A 19,917-nucleotide genomic window follows, 5' to 3' on the forward strand; every position below is an offset into this window, starting at 1 on the left:
TAACAACACGACTTTATTCGCATCCTCCCCACGGATGTCATCTATTTTGCGCCGTTGCTTATGCTGATTTCCTGTCCTTGCGCATCTCAGTCTGCAACCCGACACTGTAGCCTACGGCTCCTTTGGTGGCCGGTCCGTGAGAGAAACGGAACAGAGAACACACCACACCACACGGATGCATAAAGCCCACAAGGGCGGAAAATAGGTAAGTAGACGAGACCTCAAAATTCCGTGCAGATATTGGATGTTCTTCTGGAAGCATCAGATCCAGGCACCACCGAAAATAGCCCCCAGGGCATCAATCCCGTGCTACCAGAAAAGGAATCTTTGACATCAACCTTACCTGACCTAGGTAACTAACACCAGCGCCACACACCAACAGCACCTACTACCTTACTTACCTACCACGCCGCAGCCTCGTTTCACCATCACCGATTCCAAATGCAACCTGATCGAACCGGATTAACACCGGCTCGACAGGCAACCTGTTTCTGGGTACCTACGTGATATAGGCAAAGCTAAGACCGAAAGATCGCTGGATCTGCCTGCATGTACGAGGCTCGCCTCGTTTTTTATGCAACCCGACCCTCTCCTGAGGCACGGGCAGGCGAGAGAGAGGTAGCATCGTGGGAAAACGCTACCATCCATCATCGCCTTAAGCGGGAAAGCAAGGATGGCGGCTTTAGTTGCCTGCCTGCCGCTGAAACAGGCTACCCATTGCCAGGTGCTGCCACATGTACATGTAGGTAGTTCGGTGTTATGGGACCTAACTTGAAGTGGTTGTAGTCGCGATGTGATGAAGGTCCCATAGAGGCAAGCAAAAGACTGACACAGCAACGAGTTGATGTGGGCACTGATGAGCTTAGTCTAGCGGTATTATAAACCGCGTGGGTGGTATGTTTCCTGTTTCTCTCTAGTAAGGTATCACGCCCTGGTTCTGATAGCAGACTCAACCCAACTCAAGACTCAGAATCACAGCTAGCAAGAAAACAGTCTCTGAGACCAGAAGCCACCAGACCCAAACCCAATTGTCTAATCCGCGTTGCTTCTTTCCTTTCTGCCATATCCCTTTCTACCCCCGCCCTGACACGCTGCACAAGGGCAGCGCAGGGCAAACCAATCTCCCAAACTCAAACTCAAAACTCAAATAATCATTGTTGCCTCTCCGCCCAGTCTCTCCAGTGTAACTGCCTGCCCCCCAAAGCGAGAAGACAGTAAAAACGAAAAACGCCATGCAGTGTATGTATGTAGTGCTCGCAACTCAAATAAACTCCGTGTTCTATCTCTCGGTCCTCCCCGGCTGGCATAAAGATGGGAGAAAAAAGCAAGACAAAATGAATGAGCCATCGGGGATAAAAACGACCTCGAGAGAGAGAGATGCATATTAAACAGTCGTAGATGGGGTATGCTATGGGGTATTTCTGACGATAGACTGAATAAGAAGAGAGAGAGAGAGAGACAACTTCTAGAGTGGGACGACAGGTATGATGCAAGGTAGAGAGGAAGATGTGGACCCCCCTTGAGCAGCGTGGCAACCCCGATTTGCCCAGATGCGCAGAGGGTTGCTGATTAAAAGGGTAGTATTGCGGGAAGTTGCATGTCCGTGAGAGAAGTAGAGTTGGTAAACGAGGTCTGGAGCCGGCTTATAGAGCAGCGCTCTGAGCAGCGGCAGCAGCAACAGCAGCAGCAGCGTTAAGCTCGCTCTCAATGTCACCCTCGTAAGCCAGGGGCGCCCACACCCTCCAGTGCAGGATGCCGAGGTGCGCCAGCCGGGTGGCAATGTCGTCGACGCCGGCCTCCTCACGGGGATCGCGTGGCTGGTCGCCAAACAGGCCGATGACGCGGGCCCGGCTCTGATCGCGAGACCGGCCGTGCCCCAAGACCCGGGCCCCGCCAGTCGCGACCGAGAAGAGAGCGACGCCTGACAGGTTCTTGAACTCGCTCACCCTTCTCGCCAGCTCGGCGATCAGCCGCTGCTGGAAGTGGGACTCAACCTCGCGGAAGATACTCGAGTTCAAGTCGTCCAGGCACGCGGCGAGCTGGTTCTCGAATCCGGGAAGCGAGGTGGGCGCGTTGGCGTAGCGCAGGATCTGCAGGGCCACCGCGCCTGCGAGCTCCTTCCACCGCTCGGCTGGGCTGCTGGCCGGTGCCGCCGTGTGGAGAAGCGCGAGGAGCGAGTTGTAGAGCTCTGACGCCCTGGAACGCGAGTCTGCGGAATCGGGGGCGGGCTGTGCGAAGAAACCGCCCGACGTCCGCGGCGACGAGAAGTTCGAGCCGTGGTCGCTGAAGGCGAGGCTGGACGGACGTGACGCGCCCGCGGCCATGAAGTTGAAGGTGCCTGATAAACGATTGCCTGCGGCCTCTTCGCTGGCATACGACGGAACCTGGGCGCACATCTGGGTTACTCTGGATAGGCGCTCCAACTCTTCGTACCTCCGCATGCAGATCTCAAGGCAGATGCTGTCGTGCATATCCGACCGGAGCTTGAGGAGCCGGTCCTCGTCGAAGATGAAGGTGTGGGGTATGACTTTCAGGTCCGTGGAGGGGAGGACTAGCCTGGACAGCGCCTCGAAGAACACAGACATCTCGCCAAACGCATGTAGGTATGGCATGGGCGAGCCGGCGTACAACCGCTCCATCTCCGCCCGTGCTGTCTGATACCACATCCTGGACTGGCTGATGCTGAGCTTCCTCGACTCCATCTTCTTTATGAAAAAGCGCTGCTCGAAGGAGACCGTATCCTCGATGAGTACCGGACGCAGGCACCGGATCTGATGGTTCGCCACGTCAAGTTTCATCGCCTCCAGCACGCTGAGCAGGCTTCGCATCCCCTTGACGAGCTCCGCCATGTCGTTGTTGCGGTTCCCGTTGCTCAGCTCCTGGTACATCTCATCGACCCATTCGTCGCGCATCGGGGCGCAATGCAGCTTCAGCACACTCGACAACCACGACGCCAGCTTCTCGAGGTCGGCAACGCCGCGGTTAAACTGCTGCATCAGGAGCTCCACGTTCAATCCCTCGTTGAGAAGCTCTCGGTCCCGCTGCGGTACCAAGGTCTCGATGATCTCCCTGATCGCCCGGAGCAGCACCGGGAGACACCAATCACCATACCCGTATCTCGCGTGGAACGTCTCCCTGTCCATGACAAACAGCACCAGCTGCTCGAACAGCGTGTTCCAGAACTGGTTTGCCTTCTCCTGCTTTTTCCTCCCCTTGTCGCCATCGAGGTTCGGCCTGAAATGCAGCTCGGGATCGAAGTTGATATCGTGCCGCAGCTTGGGATTGTGCACTATTTTGTGTACATCAAGCTCGCTGAGCGTCGTCTTGGTCACTGGGGGTTCTAGCTGGGGGGATGTGTGGGTGTTGTCATTGTTCTGACCTGTCGGTGGTTGCGGTGACCTGTCCGATCCTTGTGTGCGTCCCGGAAGGTATTCGGTGTGTGGCCTTGAGTTAGAGGCTGTCGAGCAGCTGGATGGGTTCCTTGACAGTCCCTGTGGAGTCCCGACTACTTGCGTCCCCCTGTCCGAGCCACTTTGGCTAAGCTTCCGGGAGCCGCGGGGGAGATGTTGGAGAGGCGGTGAGAGGGTTACGGAATCCGATTCCGACGGCGGATTCCGCGTCTCCGGGGCGGGCTCGGTGGGTATCGGCTCCTCCCCGGAATCCTGTCTCCTGTGAGTCGACATATGGCTCTCGATTCCCCCACCAGCGCCTTGATCGCTCATCTTCGGGCAGCTGCTACCCGTCCACAGACTTGGCGGTGTGAGTGCTGATATCTAACGGCTGAAGTATGGTGGCAAGCCGAGATAGAAAGCAACAGTGGAATGGACAGAGCACCAATTAGTTCTGTCGCGTCTATATAGAGAAACGAGGCAGCTGGATATTCCAGGTCAGCGTCCGTGCGGCGAACTCGAGAGGCGGGAAGGCGACGGGAACGGTGCAGGGTGCAAACAAGCAGGTGGCAACACAATCATCTCGTGGCGAGGTCTCGTGAGAGCGGCACGCTGCATGAAGCAATGTAGCCGTGGCCGGCCTGAGGCAGGAAAGGAGAGGTTCTCGGGCAGCGGCGGAGGGGAACTTGTTGTGTACAGGTCCGTTGAAGCCCATGTACCGACTTACCTGCAGGGTTCCTGGCCTTCGATCCCAGGGTGTTATGTTGGAGTGCAGACGGGAAGCAAACACCACACAAGCGTCGAGGGCTGAGTGAGCGTCGGTGTCCTTGATATGGGTATGCTCGAAAGAGAGAGGGGTCTTATTAAGACTTGGTAACAAAGCACAGTAGGCGCATGCGAGGGCCCGAGTGCGTTGGGCGGTGAGCAGCAGTCGACGATGCACCCTTGGTTTTCAGTGAAGCCAACTGGCAACTGGGACCTGGTCCGGATGCGTAGGGTAGTCGGTGAGGCACGGGAGAAGCCAATGCCTGACGAGAAGGCACTGCGATGCGGGTGCGGATGTGGATGCGGAAATGGGAAAACAGCCGCAAATAGGAACCGGAGAATAACTAGAAAGACGGAAAGAGCAGGAGAGGAAACAAACGAATGTAAACTGCGAGGTGTGGCAAAGCTTGAATTATTATTTATTACATGCTAAAAGAGCGGACAGAGCGAGGCATGGGCATGGCAAAAGGGGGCGACCAGGATGAGAGAGGAAAGACAATGAGCGGAAGCAGCAAGGGGTCACTGGCGAGGTGGGCCTATCCTGGAACATTGGGTGTGGGTCATGGGTCCTCCACTGGCTTCCAAACAATGTGCGGCAACTCGCTGGGGGCTAACGTTAGCGGCAATTGGGCCACTCGGCGCTCCGTGCTTTTGTGAGATTCTTTTTGCGTTCTGTGCCAGCACGCTGCGCAGCAGGCAAAAGTCAGCGCGGAAATCAGAGCCTAGAAATCGTTAAGTCCACGCCACCACACCCGCCAGGTCCATCCCTCCAGAGCCAGGTACCCGTTGCCTGTTCAGGCGAACGATAACGCCGCCTCCCCCGGGTTCAAGGGCAGGAATTCTCCGTCCTACATAGGAGAGATGTCGCCCTTGCCTCGCACTCTAGGCTGCTAGGTTGTTCTGGGCACTGAAGGGCGGAATGTACACAGTTACTGTACAATCTTTTGTGCGGTACCGCTATGATCATGTTCCCTCAGTCCTCTTAAGATTGTGATACCACCGCCCAATGCCACCACGTCTGGCACCGCACCGCGAGTGCTTTCCACATGACGCACCCAGATGGCCTGATGGGGGCAACTAAGGTGAGAATCAGGGCTTACGTTAACGCTACCGAGGATAAGTGCGTCGCGAATGCAAGCCTCATAACTCGACGGTGCAAACGCAGGGGATCCATGAGAGAACGAGCGGCCCGGACCCTCTCACCGGCAACCCAGTTGGGCAATAAGGACCCGACACCTCAGCAATGCAAAGGTGAACAACACGTCGCTGGGCATCCATGAATAGATGCAACGGCGAACTGGCAATGGAAACAACGGAGCCGTTTTGGCTTCGCTGGGTGATGCGCTGTCAGGGCATGATTCATCGCTGCCTTGCCCATGCCTCCGAGGGTGGGCACGCCTAATGCATACCACAGTAGGGTTGCAAAAGCACTGCGGCGGCATCTCTGGGCAGCGTTTTGAAACGTTTCTTACACCGCAGCGCAATGCGGTGTTAGGTGCCTTCAGCGTTAGCTTTGAGGTGGTTGGACGGCGCATGCCACGCTTGGGCTGCTTCTCATGTCATCATCTTCCTCCGGCGCATTTTTGGAACGGAATCGATGTCGCCCTGGGGCACTGCTGCTGCTCGCCCTTGGGTTGGATCAGCTTCATAGGTCGCCGATCCGATCCTCTGCGACCTCGCTCTGCTCGATGGATTCTGGAGAAGCGCCCATCGCACGTAGCAGTGTGTATGTGGCAGGTATTGCGCACTCCCTTGCGATGTTTGATGCAATGTTCGCGGTTGATACAAGCAAAGGAGACCGCCGTGCTGTTGCTGCCAGTGCTCAGAGGACGGAGTCTGTGGCTCTAACATGGGGCGTGGGGCGGGAAGGTGAAGATCTCTCCTGATCTCTGCAGATGCGATCGACGATTTTTGAACGGTAACCGTCAAATCGTCCCAACCCTTGGCTTCCAGGTGTGGTTCTCTCGCGGCTCGTATCAATTTGCCGCCGACAGACCCGCGGAGAGGACTCTGGTGGAGTCTCGCCGCTTGGATATGCATCCTGAATGAAAGAGGTGCAGATAGCAAGAGGCTAACCATGCATGCCCTAATGAGCCAGTTCAGGTGACTCTTTGCAGCAGTCTCGAGACGATAGGCGGCAGCCGATTTCTGAAGAAAGCAACATCGCAATTAGCAAGCCGCCAGGGAATGGAACTAACGTTAACTGAGGGCAGTCAATGCGCCCCGGAATTCCCGTCACCGAGCACGGGTCAAGCGATCAGCTGTAGAGGTGCCTTCCAGATTGGGCCTTGGGAGGTACCAGCTGTCTGGATCATCCCACGCCAGCTCCAGCCACCTCAAGCCTCGCCCCACGTTCTCGGCGTTGAGCCAGAATAAGTTCGAATCCAGGGCTTGCTTGGTATATTTTGTGCTCTTGTCGCTCTCGCTGATCAGTAGGTGATCACTAACACGCCTAGGCATGGCTACTTCATCAGTCCACGACACTAGCACTAGTGCTGTCATGCGTTGAATGCTCGGCAAGATTACCTATAATATTAGACTGTATTGAGCAGCTCTCGCTCTCTGGTGGCGCTGTCCATCCTTCGCACCACTCCCTCAGCCGCAATGCTTCGAGTCCCCAAAGCAGAGAGAAATTTCCCGGATGAATTGGCCCAATCGCCACGCCCAACCAGAATACCAACTGCCTACACCAGAAGAAGCAGATGAGAGGACGGGAAAAGAGACTCTAGAATGGCGTTGTCTCTCTATCCAGCGGTACAAAAGCCGTTAGGCGGAACTTGCCCCGGTTCCAGACGGCTGGGTGGATCCACAATCCCAGCGGTGGCCATGTGGCGCGGACCCCACCCGGGTCGCGAGGTTGGCCACCACTTTGCAGAGCGAACTCCATCATTCCGGCCGGCAATCGGACACCTCCCGATCCTGCCGGTGTCAAGGGGCTGGGAGGAGACACGCGATACTTCACAGGCATCATCGTAGGAGGCAGAGGTGAACATCTTATTTTTCCTCCCAACTAACTATTGCAAGTAGTGACGGCTTCGGAGCTGGATGGTAACCTATGTGGACTTCAAGTTCATCTGAAGACGGTACATAACAGCCGGATACCCTGAAATTCCTGCCGAAACTTACCTACCCACCCATCCATGGTCCACCTAAGGTGTCAGGTATCCACACCTGCAGACTGCAGCCCCGAGACGAGATGAGAGCCTCTCCTTTCCTTCAATACCTGTCAGTCGAAAACACACCGTCTTTGACTCAACCCGACGTTGCAGCCCGGCATGCGAGATGAGAGTTGTGGTATTGGGCGGTAGTCTTCCACTTTATCACCCAACTGCTGTGGCCGCCAACGCATTCGCCGATATGCCGTTGCTACCAAGGGGTCTCTGGCAATAACTACCTAGTCCCTGGTTTTTGCGTGAGCCCAAAGCCATCCATTGCATAGGTATGCTTTGATGGCGCCACGCCTACTAGAGACTTCGGCGACAACGCCCCGTCTTGCGATGCGTTGTATAGGCTCTGGCTGCGCATGTATGTGCGGACAGCACACCTCGGAGCCCAAAGCGCACCGAAATCGAAGTATCGACGCCATCAGTTACTGTCTCGCACTCGGTGCCCACCGAGTCATCGTATTCTTTCTATCACCGGCCAACGACTACCACCGGTGCTGCACAAGGCCAGCTTTCCTCGGGCCGATAACGCATTTTGTCCAGATACTAGTACACGGTGTCGCGAAGACCTTGGGCCACAGCTTTAGAGACCCAAGCAGTTGCACGATAGAACGAGACGCGTGCCGCATCGATCGCACAGGCCGAGTGCGATGGCTCGACTGATATGTGCCCGGCTTCTGCGGCGCCTAATACTTTGTCCGTCTCATCCAGTGATCCCAGTCAGGATTCTTCCGGGCCGATGCCGTTGCCACAATCGTATGTACATCGTATCCCCACCGGATCTCGCCTTACGTGTTGCCGCCCAGCCGCCTCATTCGATCCAGCATCCTCAAACACCAAATTCCTCCAAAGCTCAGGGTGGAGCCTAGTGTAGCTGAAGTGAGTGAGGCGGCAGAGCTCCCTCACAGGCAGAAAGGCGCAGGGGTCAGATGAAACTCGCCCTGAACAACCGAACCCTTCGTACCTGATCCAAAATCACGTGATCCCTTGAGAATTTGGATGCGGCATTTCCTCGGCTCCCAAGCGGTCCTGCAGTGTCTGTTTCATGTGGATTGCCGTTTACGGTAACTACACAGGCCTCCCGTGCTGTATCCGTGCGCCTCTCAGCTATGTACATGTATTGCCACACGTGCCACAGCGCGGAAGTGCTGCAAGTCGCTTATCAATGCTTATTCCATCTGTTCGAGTTAGACAGGTCAATATGCATCAGTCTGAGGGAGCTTCGGGTCACGGCCGGGGTCTGCCGCTGCCCGTTCCTGGACACGAGCTGAGATTCAATTGAAAACAGGGCCAGCCAATGAGTGATATCAGGATGGATCGCCCATCCCGGCAGTCGAAGCAGAGTTGTGCGCCGGTACTACGAGATGAGGGTTTATATCTCAAAGCACATCGAGGGATGTATACGTACTCAACCGAGTCAAACACAATTCCGTATCTTGAAGTTTGACGACGTTCCAGTTGAGACAGTTGAAGGATGCAGATAGATATGCCCTTCACATCGTAGCGATCTTAATCCTAACCTTGTCACGCAGCTAGAGCGCAGGGCGAGGAACACCGCTTCCCCATCTCCGGAATAGGGATCGACAACCGGCCCAGCTGCTTGGGGAAGCAGCAAATTCTCGGCCTTTGCAACTTTGACATCTCGCCGAAATGCCTCCCCTGCGCGGCATAGTACAGCTGTATGCTACAGTGCAGATGTCTCAGGCAGGTTACCTATTCAGGCACGGCGCCTCGGTGTGATATCGCCTTCCATCGTGCTGCGGTGAGCCGTCTCCTTGCACATAATGAAGGCATCCAGTGCGCTTGTCCGCATCTGATGCCTTACTGTGAGAGCTTTACCACTCTATATCCGCAGAGAAATGGTGAGTGAGCATCTGATCCTGAACAAGACCGCTCTCCAAGGGGTCACCGGTTCCCCAGGCTATAATCACCATTCAGGAGGAGACACAACGGATCTCTCAAATATGCACCAAAGTACCCAGCAGGGGCCGCCCTACGGCGGCCATTGTCAAAAACAGGGAGACATGCAGCGGCACCTCCAGAGAACAAGGCAACCGAGAGAAGGGAGAGGGCATCCGCAGAGATTGAACCCTAACAACCTTAAAGCGGATCAGCGCATCTATTGAATGACGCAAGAGCTATGCCCCGTCTTCCTCATTACTGTGTTAGTCGCGGCTCGCGGCATCCTTCAACGGCGGTTCAACCCCTTTCCACAGCTTGACCTGAGCTGCGGTGTCTGCCCACCTGCCCACCTGCCCACCTGGTACATAGCTGCAATATGCCGACCCCCATGGCATGGGTCGCGGCCAAAGCTCTGAAGACTTCCCCGCAAACCCGATCCCGCAGTCTTGCTTTTCCAAGTGACCTTCAAAGTTTGTGTAACTCACCCGAAGGCAAACAACGCACAAACAAGCCTAAAGTGAACGTCCGACTTGAGGCGGAGCTGTGGAACCTGAAGTCGAAGGCGGAGGCTACTCTCGAGGACCGGTTTCGACCGCCCAACCCCCTTCCTTATCCCCTTGCTATGGCGGAGTGTAGGAGCAATTGGGACACGAGCCGCAGAGTGGTGGTAGGTCTTCTCGCTTGTCGTCGTGGGCAAACATACCCCAATGATTAGTTGTCATCGTTGATCGTAAAAAAGCCGCTTCATGACGCCCCAAGTCAACCCAACCCTTGAACGCCCCGGGAAAAGCAACCAAACTCCTCCAGTAGCAGCGCCGGTACCTTCCGAACGTCGGTCGTAGAAATATCCAAGGCAGTTACATCCCAAGGAATATCGAAATCTACCACCATTGTAAAGTCAGCACACGTACTGACCACCCCGTCCGCCAGCAAGGCTTCAGTGATCCTTACCGCCATGAACCCACAACACAGGCTCACGTAGGGACTGAGCCGCTCGCCTATCCGCGCGCACTTCCAAAAGATACCAATCACGCTTGTCGGCAGTTATCAGTATATAATCTCTCCTGCTGCAACTCCATCTGTCGGACTCACCCGGTCTTGTTGCGGTCGAGGATGGCGGGGAACAGCTGGTGCACGTAGGCGCAGGTGCTAGCGGCGACAGACATCGGTTAGCTTCCCTTGCTCCTGAACCAACGCAGTGTCTTGGTGTTGAACAATATGCGACGGGCGTTTGAAGAAATCAGAACTAGGTCATCTTCATGGGGAGCCGTACCAGATGAGGAGAACAATGACGAGCAGCAGACTCGAGAAGTTGAAGAGCGCTGTCTGGAATAGGGGAAGATCTCGAGTCAGTTTGGATGCGCGCCGCTTGTTGTTCTGCTTCAGGGGAGGCGCCAGAGCGTACCATCTTGATTACCTATTCCGTGTCCTTAATGAACAGGCGGTGAATTGGCCCTTCAAGGGGTGGTTGGCGCCGAGGATCACGATGTTGTCTTTCTGCGCAAAGAGCTGCTCCCGGGAAAGAACACCATTTCCTGCTTGCGACAGCGCAGCGGAGGTGCCAAGACAGATGCATGGAGCTGGGGGGCCGTCCAATAAGGTAGCTTGAGTGGGGTTGCTTGGCTTCGTCCAACCGTGTCAGTGGGGAGCTGTTCTTCAGCCTCCGCCCCGCGATCGCCTTACCGTGGCTCTTCCTGAGCAATTTAATGGACACAGATCCAAATGTATTACACCACCATACCACACATCACAACTAGATGGTAAACAATGTATCTATCTAAAAGCCAGTCAATCCTCTATCGGCTTCTATGTATTTGTTCAATCTAAAAGGGATCCTGTTAATCCAATGATTGATAGATTCCTGGTTGACTGCATCCCAGCCTTCCTGCGCGCGCTCCTTCACCGTATTATCGTCGAAACAGGGCACTCCCTTAGTATACTGCTTTGGTAACTGCCATGCCAACTCGATTGGTACGAAATCTGGGCTTAACAGGCAGTTGAAATAGCTTTGAAGCCTATGATCCTTCTTTTACTTGGTGACAATATTGTAACATTGTTACCTTTTCTACTATGCCCTGAATCGTTGTCTTGGGATCTGTCTCCATGAAATTGCTCAGGCGGAGCGTGGCTACGTCGTAGGGACATGCCCTCACCTAACCAGCATCCTCTGGCGTTTCCATCCTCACCTCATAATCCGATCTACTTCGTACAATCGTACTTACCCTAAGGTACGCTACCCGGATCACCAAGATGGCGTTCCTGCGCTTTTCAAAAGTCAAGAGGTCCATGAACCCATCTTGCATCACTTTACTCGCACTCATCAGGTGAGCTGAACAATTCTTCGCATAATTCCCGCTTCCAGGACGACCGCCCTATTAGGTAGTTATCAAATGATCATGAGGTAACGCATTTGAGTAGTATCTGATAAGCACCCACAACAACCGGCGACAGACTATCAGAGGAAGCGGAATTCTATACCTCTTAGTATACATCTGAGAACGACGGAAAAACCCGAATCACTAGCCGCTCTTGTATTAAACATCGCTATGTTTGCTTGGGTTGAGAAACGAGATATATATGCTCTCTCTAGAGATTCGTGAGCGTTCAGCTTAAAGTGGGTGGACTAGTAGCCGCAGCGGCCCCACAATGCTGCGGCCCCGCTTGACGTCATTGGAGAACTGAATTACTTGACACCACCGTTTCCCCATCCGTTCTTCTCTGTAGACAAGTTCCCTGCCTCACCGTGAAGAACGCCCGCCATGTCATTACAACGCGTTTCGTCCATCGAGACCTTCACCACCGTCTCTACGGTGCCTCGGTCAAGAAGGGCCTCAGATGCGGCGACTCGTGCTCGCAAACTGACGTTCAACCCTCTTCCGTCGTCATGGGATCCTCCAGCAGTCGTCCAGCCCCAGGCTCTTGGGGCATTCCATGTGCCTGGATGGAAGAGACTACGTAGGTCCATAAGCCGTCGATCGCACCCCGCAACACTCCAATGTTGACGCTCTGGAACAGTCCAAGTCGCAGCAGCGGTCGTCGTCTGCTTCTTCGCAGCCGGTATCGTCTTTGGGTATGCGGCACTTAAGCCCGTGTTGAAGTCAGAGGGAGCCTACAGGCATTTATGTTCCGTTTCGGACGAGTTATTTGACGATGAGGATATGTGTGTTGAGTTTCATCTCAACTTGATGTTCACTACGGCTGCCGTAGCTACCAATGTCGTCGCCCTGCCGGTTGGGACGATACTTGATCACTACGGGCCGCGGGTCTGCGGCCTGCTCGGCAGCTTCTTCCTCGCGGCGGGCGCGCTGTTGATGGCCTTCGAGGAGCGTTTGCCGTTCGACGGCTTGCTGTTCGGCTATCTCTTTCTGGCTCTGGGCGGTCCCTTCACTTACATCCCCTCCTTCCAGCTGTCCAATGCTTTCCCCCGCCACTCGGGCTCCATCCTCGCCCTTTTGACGGGTGCCTTCGATGCCTCGAGTGCTCTGTTCCTCATCTACCGCCTCATCTATCAAGCGACAGAAGGCGCGTTCGGTAGGCGGGACTTCTTCCTTGCTTACCTCGCTGTACCCGTCACTTTACTCCTGCTGCAGGTTACACTGATGCCAGCGCAGTCCTACAAGACGGTAGGCGAGCTGGTCGAGGAAATTGAGGCGCCTCTACACGTTGCCGCAGACGCTGGGCCGTACGATCAGGTCGACGAAGAGACGGCCCTGTTGCAGGAAGAGGAGCGGGAGCAGCGGGCCGAGGTGATAGAAAGTGTCCAGAGTATCCTCGGTGCCGCCAATGTCGACAAACAGACACGGCGCGAGGAGGACATCAACAAATCGTCGGGTGTGTGGGGCGTGATGCATCGCTACTCGGCTTGGGAACAAATCAAGTCCCCCTGGTTCATCCTCATCTGCTTATTCACAGGTAAGCCACCCCTCCCATCCCCGGATATCATATGAGATATCCAGCTGATTGTGAGGGCCGAAAGTTGTCCAAATGACCCGCATAAACTTCTTCGTTGCGACCATACGGCGCCAATACGAAAGCCTCTTCGCCTCGCATCGCGACGCCATTGCCCTCAACGACTTCTTCGACGTCGCACTGCCGGTAGGTGGCATACTCGCCATACCCTTCATAGGCACCATCCTCGACCACACCAGCACGCTCACGGTGCTGGTCATCTTGGTCAGCTGTTCCACGACGATCGGCGTGCTGGGCATCATCCCGCGCGCTATATGGGCCGGGTACGCCAACGTGATCCTGTTCGTGCTCTTTCGCCCGTTTTACTACACGGCCGTTTCGGACTACAGCGCGAAGGTGTTCGGGTTCAAGACGTTTGGGACCGTCTACGGCACGATTATCTGCCTGTCGGGAATACTAAACTTCTCACAGTCCGGGTTGGATTACTTGTTTGAGAAGACGTTTGAGGGAGATCCGATGCCGGTGAACCTGCTGTTGTTGGGGTTGGGACTGGGGATTGGCATTGTACTTGTTGCGTTCGTCAGGGTCAAAGCGAGGAGCATTAGAAGGAGCGTGCTTGAGCAGGAGGCGAGGGATGCTTTTGGGGAGGGGGCGGCACTAGCGAGGTAATCAGGGGGGCATGCGTGCGTTGAGGAGCGATGTTCGAATTGTTGGAGAGGGACAACCACGTCTACATATGATGAAGCGCTGGTTAAGCCAGCGCTAGCGGTCTTTTCGTCAATATACATCCACCTGACATCCAAAGAGTTGTTCCATTCTGGGGTGAGAAACCTTACTCGCTCGTCTAGCTCGTGACTCGTGAGGAGATTCCAACCTGGAAGTGAGCTCGGTGGAGTACCTAGGTGGGTCAAGTAGCTGCTTGAGTGGGGCAGCTTGGCTGTGGGTCGGTGGGGAGCTGATTCTTAGGCGGGCCGCAGCCGCCTTACCGTCCAGGTCAGCCTTCGATCCGAGGATCGTACCTGGTACATTAGCTTTCTCACTGTCTAAACTATCATCCTGCCGATTCATCTCAACCTAGGTACCCAGTTTCGCACCAAAGCATTGACAGAAGCATTTAACAGCACACCTGCTATCTTGGGTCATTCACAACCTCTCGTTGCCACGCTACTCGGCCTCCAGATAAAAACCACAACGCAAGCTTTTGACCAAACACTCTGTCGTCATAATCAGGATGGAGCCTCGAGCTCGCGCCGGCAAGAATGTCGGCAAGATGAACTTCGGCCACAACGAGCGTACGGGACCCTCATCTATCCTCCCCCTTGTCTGATCTTCCTTCCCACACAAACAGGCAGCTCACAATTTCATCAAACCCACAGTGGCCCAGCTCCTCTACGCACACGGCGACGTGCGCGCGCCGCTCAGCGAGACGGTGCGCGTGCTGGACGAGATCGTGACCGAGTTCATTCAGAATGTCAGCTTCGAGGCGATGCGGGTGGCCAATCACGCGGGCCGCCAGAAGGTCAAGTTCGAGGACTTTGAGTTCGCCATGCGGCGGAACCCGGTGTACATGGGCAAGATCCAGGAGACGTTCGAGAAGAAGAGGGAGATCGAGGCGGCCAGGAAGAACTTCAGCATCGAGGATCAGCTGATGAAGGATGCGGATAAGGAAGAGAAGGCGGCCGAGAAGGAGAGGGGGAAGGGGGCCGAGGGGAAGAGGGGGCGCAAGTCCGTGTCGTCGCAGATGCAGATCGGTGAGGATGATTTGGATGACGTGGATGATGATCTGGAGGAAGCTGGGGGTTCGAGTAGGAGGAAGTAAGGCGAGTTCGACTTCGCGGTTCTCTTTTTTTCTTTTTGGCTTAGGATTAGTATGCATAGGGACGGAGTTCGGGTCTGGGGCCTTGGGTCATTATGGACTGGGTACAGGACAGGAGTGGCGTTCCGGACGACGGGATGGGTCATAGAACCTGACCTGGCAAGAGTTGGCTTCCGTCAGAAACAAGACTGCAGGGCCAGTCGAGACCTGATTCTATATGAACATGAGTATCGACATGCTTGGTATCATACACGGCTGTCTTCTCTCGCGAAGCAGCGTACCCCGGTATCCCTACCGCAAAGATTCCATCCTCTCACACCCACTCCAGTTCTACTCCCTCTCATAAGCCACAACCTTCACTACACCGTCCTCCGCACACTGGGGTACCTCCCCTTGATCCAACTCCAACCCTTGAATAGCCTTCTTACTCCTCTCCCACGGAACAGCAAACAGTCCAGCATTGATCTTACACATCCTCACCTCCTTAATAACCCCCTCCCCTTTCCTCCGCTCTTCCTCCGCAACCAGCCTCATTAGATGCCTCATAGCCGGGCCCGTAGCCCTCAAAATCCTCTCCGGCGAATCCCTGGCCTTGCCATAGCGCCGACTGGTGAACAGACACCCGATGTAATGCTGCTGCTGCTGCGGCCTCTTCTTCCCTCCTCCCTCACCTTCTTTACCCCCTCCCCGTGGCTGCGGGGCGATAAGCAGCGCGGTACCCACCAGCTGGTCCGGCGTCGAGTGCGCACAGTGGGCGCGGTAGATCTTGAATGCCTCCGGGTACAGGTTGCGGAAGGCCAGGGCGATGCCGCCGCCCCAGGAGCCGACGCTGTTGCAGGCGTGGATGAGCAAGCTGTCGGATGGGGCCGCGAAGAGGTTGCCTGTGCGGTCGGTGATGCGAATTCTTGATGCAGATACTGCTGCTGCTGGTGAGGGCGGCTTTGGGGGGTGGTGGTGGTGGCGGTCGCCGTTGCTGGTGGTTGTGACGCTGGGGTCGGTGGCGGTTCTGTTTCGGATTCTTGCGGTTTGGCTTCCGCGTGGGTGATGATGATGTCTGTCTGCCGCCCTGGCTTTGTCACATCGACAGACGGATTTGATGACACAGTTGCTGGCTTCGGATCCGTGTCGTCGTCTCCGTCTCCTGTTCCCGCCGTGGCCGTGTTTGTTGACTTTTCTTGGTGCGCCTCTGTTTCGGTCCTCGGCTTCTTCGGCTGCCTCGTTGACGAGGTGAAGAAATCCAGCTTCATCTGCTTGAACTGACGCGGTCCATCAGACGCGCCGCCGTCAGTGCCCGCAGGATGTTTGCGAGACATGGTTGGCGGGATGAGAAAGCCAAGGAAGCCAGACAGTTAACGTTTCGTGTTGATCCCTCAGTTGTAAGGTTCTGGGCCGGAGAGACTGGTGAATTTGAATCGATGTCGATTTGTGGTGAGCTCACTGATGAGGACCTTCCGAGAATTGTTTAGTGTTTTTGTTTGGAAATGGTCAACTGATCAACAATGCATCGCGTCTAATTTATCCCTGATAAGTACATGTAAACTTGCCAAGCAATCGAAGTCTGACCAGTGACCACCACAAGATTTGCTCATTCTGATTAGTGTAACCTAGAAGTTGCCCCCTCTCCCACACTTCGCCTTTTCTTCCCAGACAGTCGTAGTATTCTCAGTGGCAAGTGCCGACAAAGGTGTTGTCAGCCGAACCTCACAGTATCCGCACGCCTGGTGATTATCTTCAGATGGTGACAAGCTAGGGTCTAGATCAGCTACGACCCTTATTATTAACAGGGCGTGCTTTTTCTCTGGCGGGAGCTGGATTTGACCCCTTCGGGATGCCCAGCAAGTTGTCAAGGCTATGAAAGATCCATTTCACTATGGTCGAGATTAGACAAAAGAAAATCAAAAATAAGGAGAAATGAGAAATAATAAAATGAGGGAAGAAGGAAAGAGTATGGAAAAGGCTAAGCACAGGATAGTAGCTGAAAACCCCTTATAGGAGGCATTGAAATCTATCCCAGGTTGTATCGAGGGGAACTAGATACCTTCGTTGGTATGCGATGTGTGGAAGAGTGAGCAAAAGTGAGAGGGGTTAACGTGATTGTGAGGGGTGGGCAGTTTACGGTACCAGCAGCCAACCTCACCAAAGAAAGAACCAAGCGGAGAATCATAAGAATCAAAAGGAAGAGGATGAAGAAGAAAGAATGAGGAATGAGATAAATAGCCACCATGATGTTCCATTTCGTCCATCTTGATCTTTTAGTATATGCGCCGCTTTTCCTTGCCAGAGGATGCCAATTCAACAGCAAGTGCCATGCAGAGAGAGCGTGACCTTCCATGCAGGTGCCATGGCTTGTCCGCCCCGCTTGAAGCGCCAGAGCCTGCGCGAGAGCTTGCGCGGAGCTGACAGCGCAGAGATGTGCTATTCTGGGGGAATAGCATGGACATACGCGGCTTCCCCAGTTCTGGGGAGTTCAATGGTTGGCGGGACTCGGGAGCCAGAGGCTTGATTGAAATAATTACTGTTCGCCTATCCTCAGCTCCGATTACTCGCCGACGACATGGTTACTTCACCTCACCACATTACAGGGTTTTGGACGGATCCTTCTTCTGGGACCGACTCCTTCCCTGACCGATAGCCTCTCGTCAACTCGTGTCTGCTGACAGTTTTCTATTAGGATGGTCAACAACACCTAGCTATGCTTCCGTCTTTGAACCCACGACAAACGCCTCGGAAGACGACGCGGTTGGGAGATGACAGTGACGATGCTCTCGATAGTATCCCCCTCGAGGAGCTGAGCAGCAACAAGCCTTCCTCGCCGTTCCTAAACCCACATGTTTCTCGGTCTCTGTCTGCAAGCCCATTCTCGGAGCATGGCCGACTCTCGCCGTGCCAAACGAGAGCTTTGTCGCCTGCTCCGTACACCCATCCTCTACAGACGCGGAGGGCGGCTATCGCACAATGCTTGCGACGGTTTTGGGCCGACAACCGAGCTGTGCTGCTGGTGGGCGTATCCCAGTTCTTCGGTGCTCTCATGAACCTGGCGGCGAAGCTGCTGGAAATGGAGAGCGGGATGCGTCCGATGCAGATCCTCTTTGCTCGCCAGAGTATGACTACTGCTCTCTCTTGCCTGTACATGTGGTGGAATATGATTCCCGACTTCCCACTCGGCCCGAGAGGTGTCAGGGGAGTGCTCCTTATCCGGGGCATCTCGGGCTTCGTACGTATCCATGACTACAATCTTCTGTTTATACCAACGACCATCACTAATGAACACTACCTATAGTTTGGTATCTACGGCATGTGGTTTTCAATGCGGTACTTACCCCTTGCCGAAGCCACCGTCATCACCTTCCTCGCCCCGATGCTCTCAGGCTACATGTGCGACCTCCTCCTTAAAGATCCCTTCACTCGCCGAGAACAACTGGCCTCCTTCATCGCCATTGCGGGTGTCGTTCTCATTGCCAGGCCAACCTCCCTGTTCGGCAGCGGGCACTCGGACGACGGAGGCGTACTCCCCGCGGACCAAACCAACTCAACAATCATCCCCGAAATCCCCACCGTTTTCGCCAGAGTAGCCGGCGCAGGTACTAATGAAACCGAACCGACGCCAGCCCAGCGCCTCCTCGCAATCATGGTCGCCCTAGTCGGCGTGCTGGGCGCCGCAGGCGCCTACACAGCCATCCGCTGCATCGGCAAGCGGGCGCACCCGCTCATCACAGTAACCTACTTCTCGGCGTGCAGCACGGTGGTGAGCACCGTCGCCCTCCTCGTCCTCCCCCACGTCGGCTGGCCAGATATGAACTTTGCCGGCCTGCTGCTCTCGTCGGCCTACGAGTGGTTCTTGCTGTTGTCGCTCGGCACGTGCGGGTTTGTCATGCAGTTCATCATGACGGCCGGGTTGGGCGGCTCCGACGGGCGGAACGCGAACCGCGCGACCGCCATGACTTACACGCATATGCTGTTTGCGGCTGCCTTCGATCGCTGGGTGTTTGACCACCGCATGGGTGTCGTTAGCGTCGTCGGCTGTGGGTTGATCGTCGGCAGTGCGTTGTGGGCTGCTCTGGGGAAGAAGACCCCCGCTGTGTCGCCTGGTGAGGGAGGGGGGGGGAGGGAGCGGAGCGGGGATGTGGAGAGGAATGCGGTGGGCGGAGGGGAGGAGGCCGTGCCTATGCTGGGCGATGGTGGTGTCGGGGACGAGGGGGAGGAAGAAGCAGAGGGCGAGCAGCGGCGTTCACCGAGAAACCATCCATAGAGATCATAAGTACCTCTATGTGGCTATACGTGCAGGGTTACATACCAGGCTATGGTGGTCTGCTCCGAGCGGCATCTGAAAAGGGAGGCTACTGGGTCGGCCTAAAACTTTAAGAGAGCATGCACAGCGTAACACGGTTATTGAATCAGGACAGTATCACGAAAGCTTCTTCCAAATTGTGAAATAGTCCTCGGAGCGATCGTTCCGTGGTGTTAATTGCCATAGACAACACGCGGAAGTATCCTAGGCCCGACCAAACTCTGTGAGCCTGCATCTTCTGCTGATGTCTATATCCCATCGTGTTCAAGTAAGGTATGAGAGCTGAACGTTAAGTGCTGAGCACCCGGGTGCTTCAGTACTCAACTCCCAGTCTCCCACGATTGTGAAGGTCGCCGATTTCAGACGTATACGGTATAACTAAATATAAACTCCTAGACTGGTACTGCACTAGTGTACTGTGTATATGGATATCATGTACTTGAAAAATACCGGTTGGTCAGCACCTACTCAATGCAATGTATCTCCTAATAAGACCACCTCAACCATGGCCACCTGAAATAGAAAAAGGTGTGTGGAAAACTCGTAGGACGTAATGAAGGTGGTGACTGCACTGACTGGTGGTCGCTTTGAATAAGTATGGATGAGTGCTTGGAAATAAGGAGTGAACTTGATGGTTCTAGGCAATATAGATTGTCCCAAGCCAGCAAGAGCCGACAACTTGAT

At 55.0% G+C, this 19,917-nt stretch overlaps 6 protein-coding genes across 6 annotated transcripts; 3 read left to right on the forward strand and 3 right to left on the reverse strand.

Moving 5' to 3' along the window:
• Nucleotides 1-1,513: 1,513 nt before the first annotated feature.
• Nucleotides 1,514-4,107, reverse strand: B0T15DRAFT_228284 (T-complex protein 11-domain-containing protein). Its single transcript, XM_062862910.1, has one exon. It carries the CDS (start codon nucleotides 3,720-3,722, stop codon nucleotides 1,644-1,646), a length of 2,079 nt encoding a protein of 692 aa, XP_062719834.1. The 5' UTR covers nucleotides 3,723-4,107; the 3' UTR covers nucleotides 1,514-1,643.
• A 6,055-nt stretch (nucleotides 4,108-10,162) lies between these two features.
• Nucleotides 10,163-10,546, reverse strand: B0T15DRAFT_368987 (uncharacterized protein; the record flags this gene model as incomplete). Its single annotated transcript, XM_062864186.1, has 3 exons — nucleotides 10,163-10,253; nucleotides 10,313-10,369; nucleotides 10,494-10,546. Coding segments are annotated over 3 exons (201 nt in total), but the record flags the coding sequence as incomplete, so codon positions are not given.
• A 1,379-nt stretch (nucleotides 10,547-11,925) lies between these two features.
• B0T15DRAFT_535381 (major facilitator superfamily domain-containing protein) lies at nucleotides 11,926-13,933 on the forward strand. Its single transcript, XM_062869496.1, has 3 exons — nucleotides 11,926-12,175; nucleotides 12,236-13,132; nucleotides 13,197-13,933. Exons 1-3 carry the CDS (start codon nucleotides 11,980-11,982, stop codon nucleotides 13,796-13,798), a joined length of 1,695 nt encoding a protein of 564 aa, XP_062719836.1. The 5' UTR covers nucleotides 11,926-11,979; the 3' UTR covers nucleotides 13,799-13,933.
• A 214-nt stretch (nucleotides 13,934-14,147) lies between these two features.
• On the forward strand, nucleotides 14,148-14,948 carry B0T15DRAFT_436271 (transcription initiation factor IID, 18kD subunit-domain-containing protein; the record flags this gene model as incomplete). Its single annotated transcript, XM_062865830.1, has 2 exons — nucleotides 14,148-14,421; nucleotides 14,506-14,948. Exons 1-2 carry the CDS (start codon nucleotides 14,361-14,363, stop codon nucleotides 14,946-14,948), a joined length of 504 nt encoding a protein of 167 aa, XP_062719837.1. The 5' UTR covers nucleotides 14,148-14,360.
• Nucleotides 14,949-15,174: 226 nt separating this feature from the next.
• B0T15DRAFT_535385 (uncharacterized protein) lies at nucleotides 15,175-16,419 on the reverse strand. Its single transcript, XM_062869497.1, has 2 exons — nucleotides 16,025-16,419; nucleotides 15,175-15,884 (listed from the first exon to the last, which is right to left on the reverse strand). Exons 1-2 carry the CDS (start codon nucleotides 16,256-16,258, stop codon nucleotides 15,276-15,278), a joined length of 843 nt encoding a protein of 280 aa, XP_062719838.1. The 5' UTR covers nucleotides 16,259-16,419; the 3' UTR covers nucleotides 15,175-15,275.
• A 1,218-nt stretch (nucleotides 16,420-17,637) lies between these two features.
• B0T15DRAFT_512260 (uncharacterized protein) lies at nucleotides 17,638-19,194 on the forward strand (the record flags this gene model as incomplete). Its single annotated transcript, XM_062867968.1, has 2 exons — nucleotides 17,638-18,159; nucleotides 18,226-19,194. 2 exons carry the CDS (start codon nucleotides 17,638-17,640, stop codon nucleotides 19,192-19,194), a joined length of 1,491 nt encoding a protein of 496 aa, XP_062719839.1.
• Nucleotides 19,195-19,917: the final 723 nt, after the last annotated feature.

Source organism: Chaetomium strumarium, assembly GCF_033439665.1.
Source record: "Chaetomium strumarium strain CBS 333.67 chromosome Unknown B0T15scaffold_5, whole genome shotgun sequence".
Classification (NCBI taxonomy): Eukaryota; Fungi; Ascomycota; class Sordariomycetes; order Sordariales; family Chaetomiaceae; genus Chaetomium; species Chaetomium strumarium.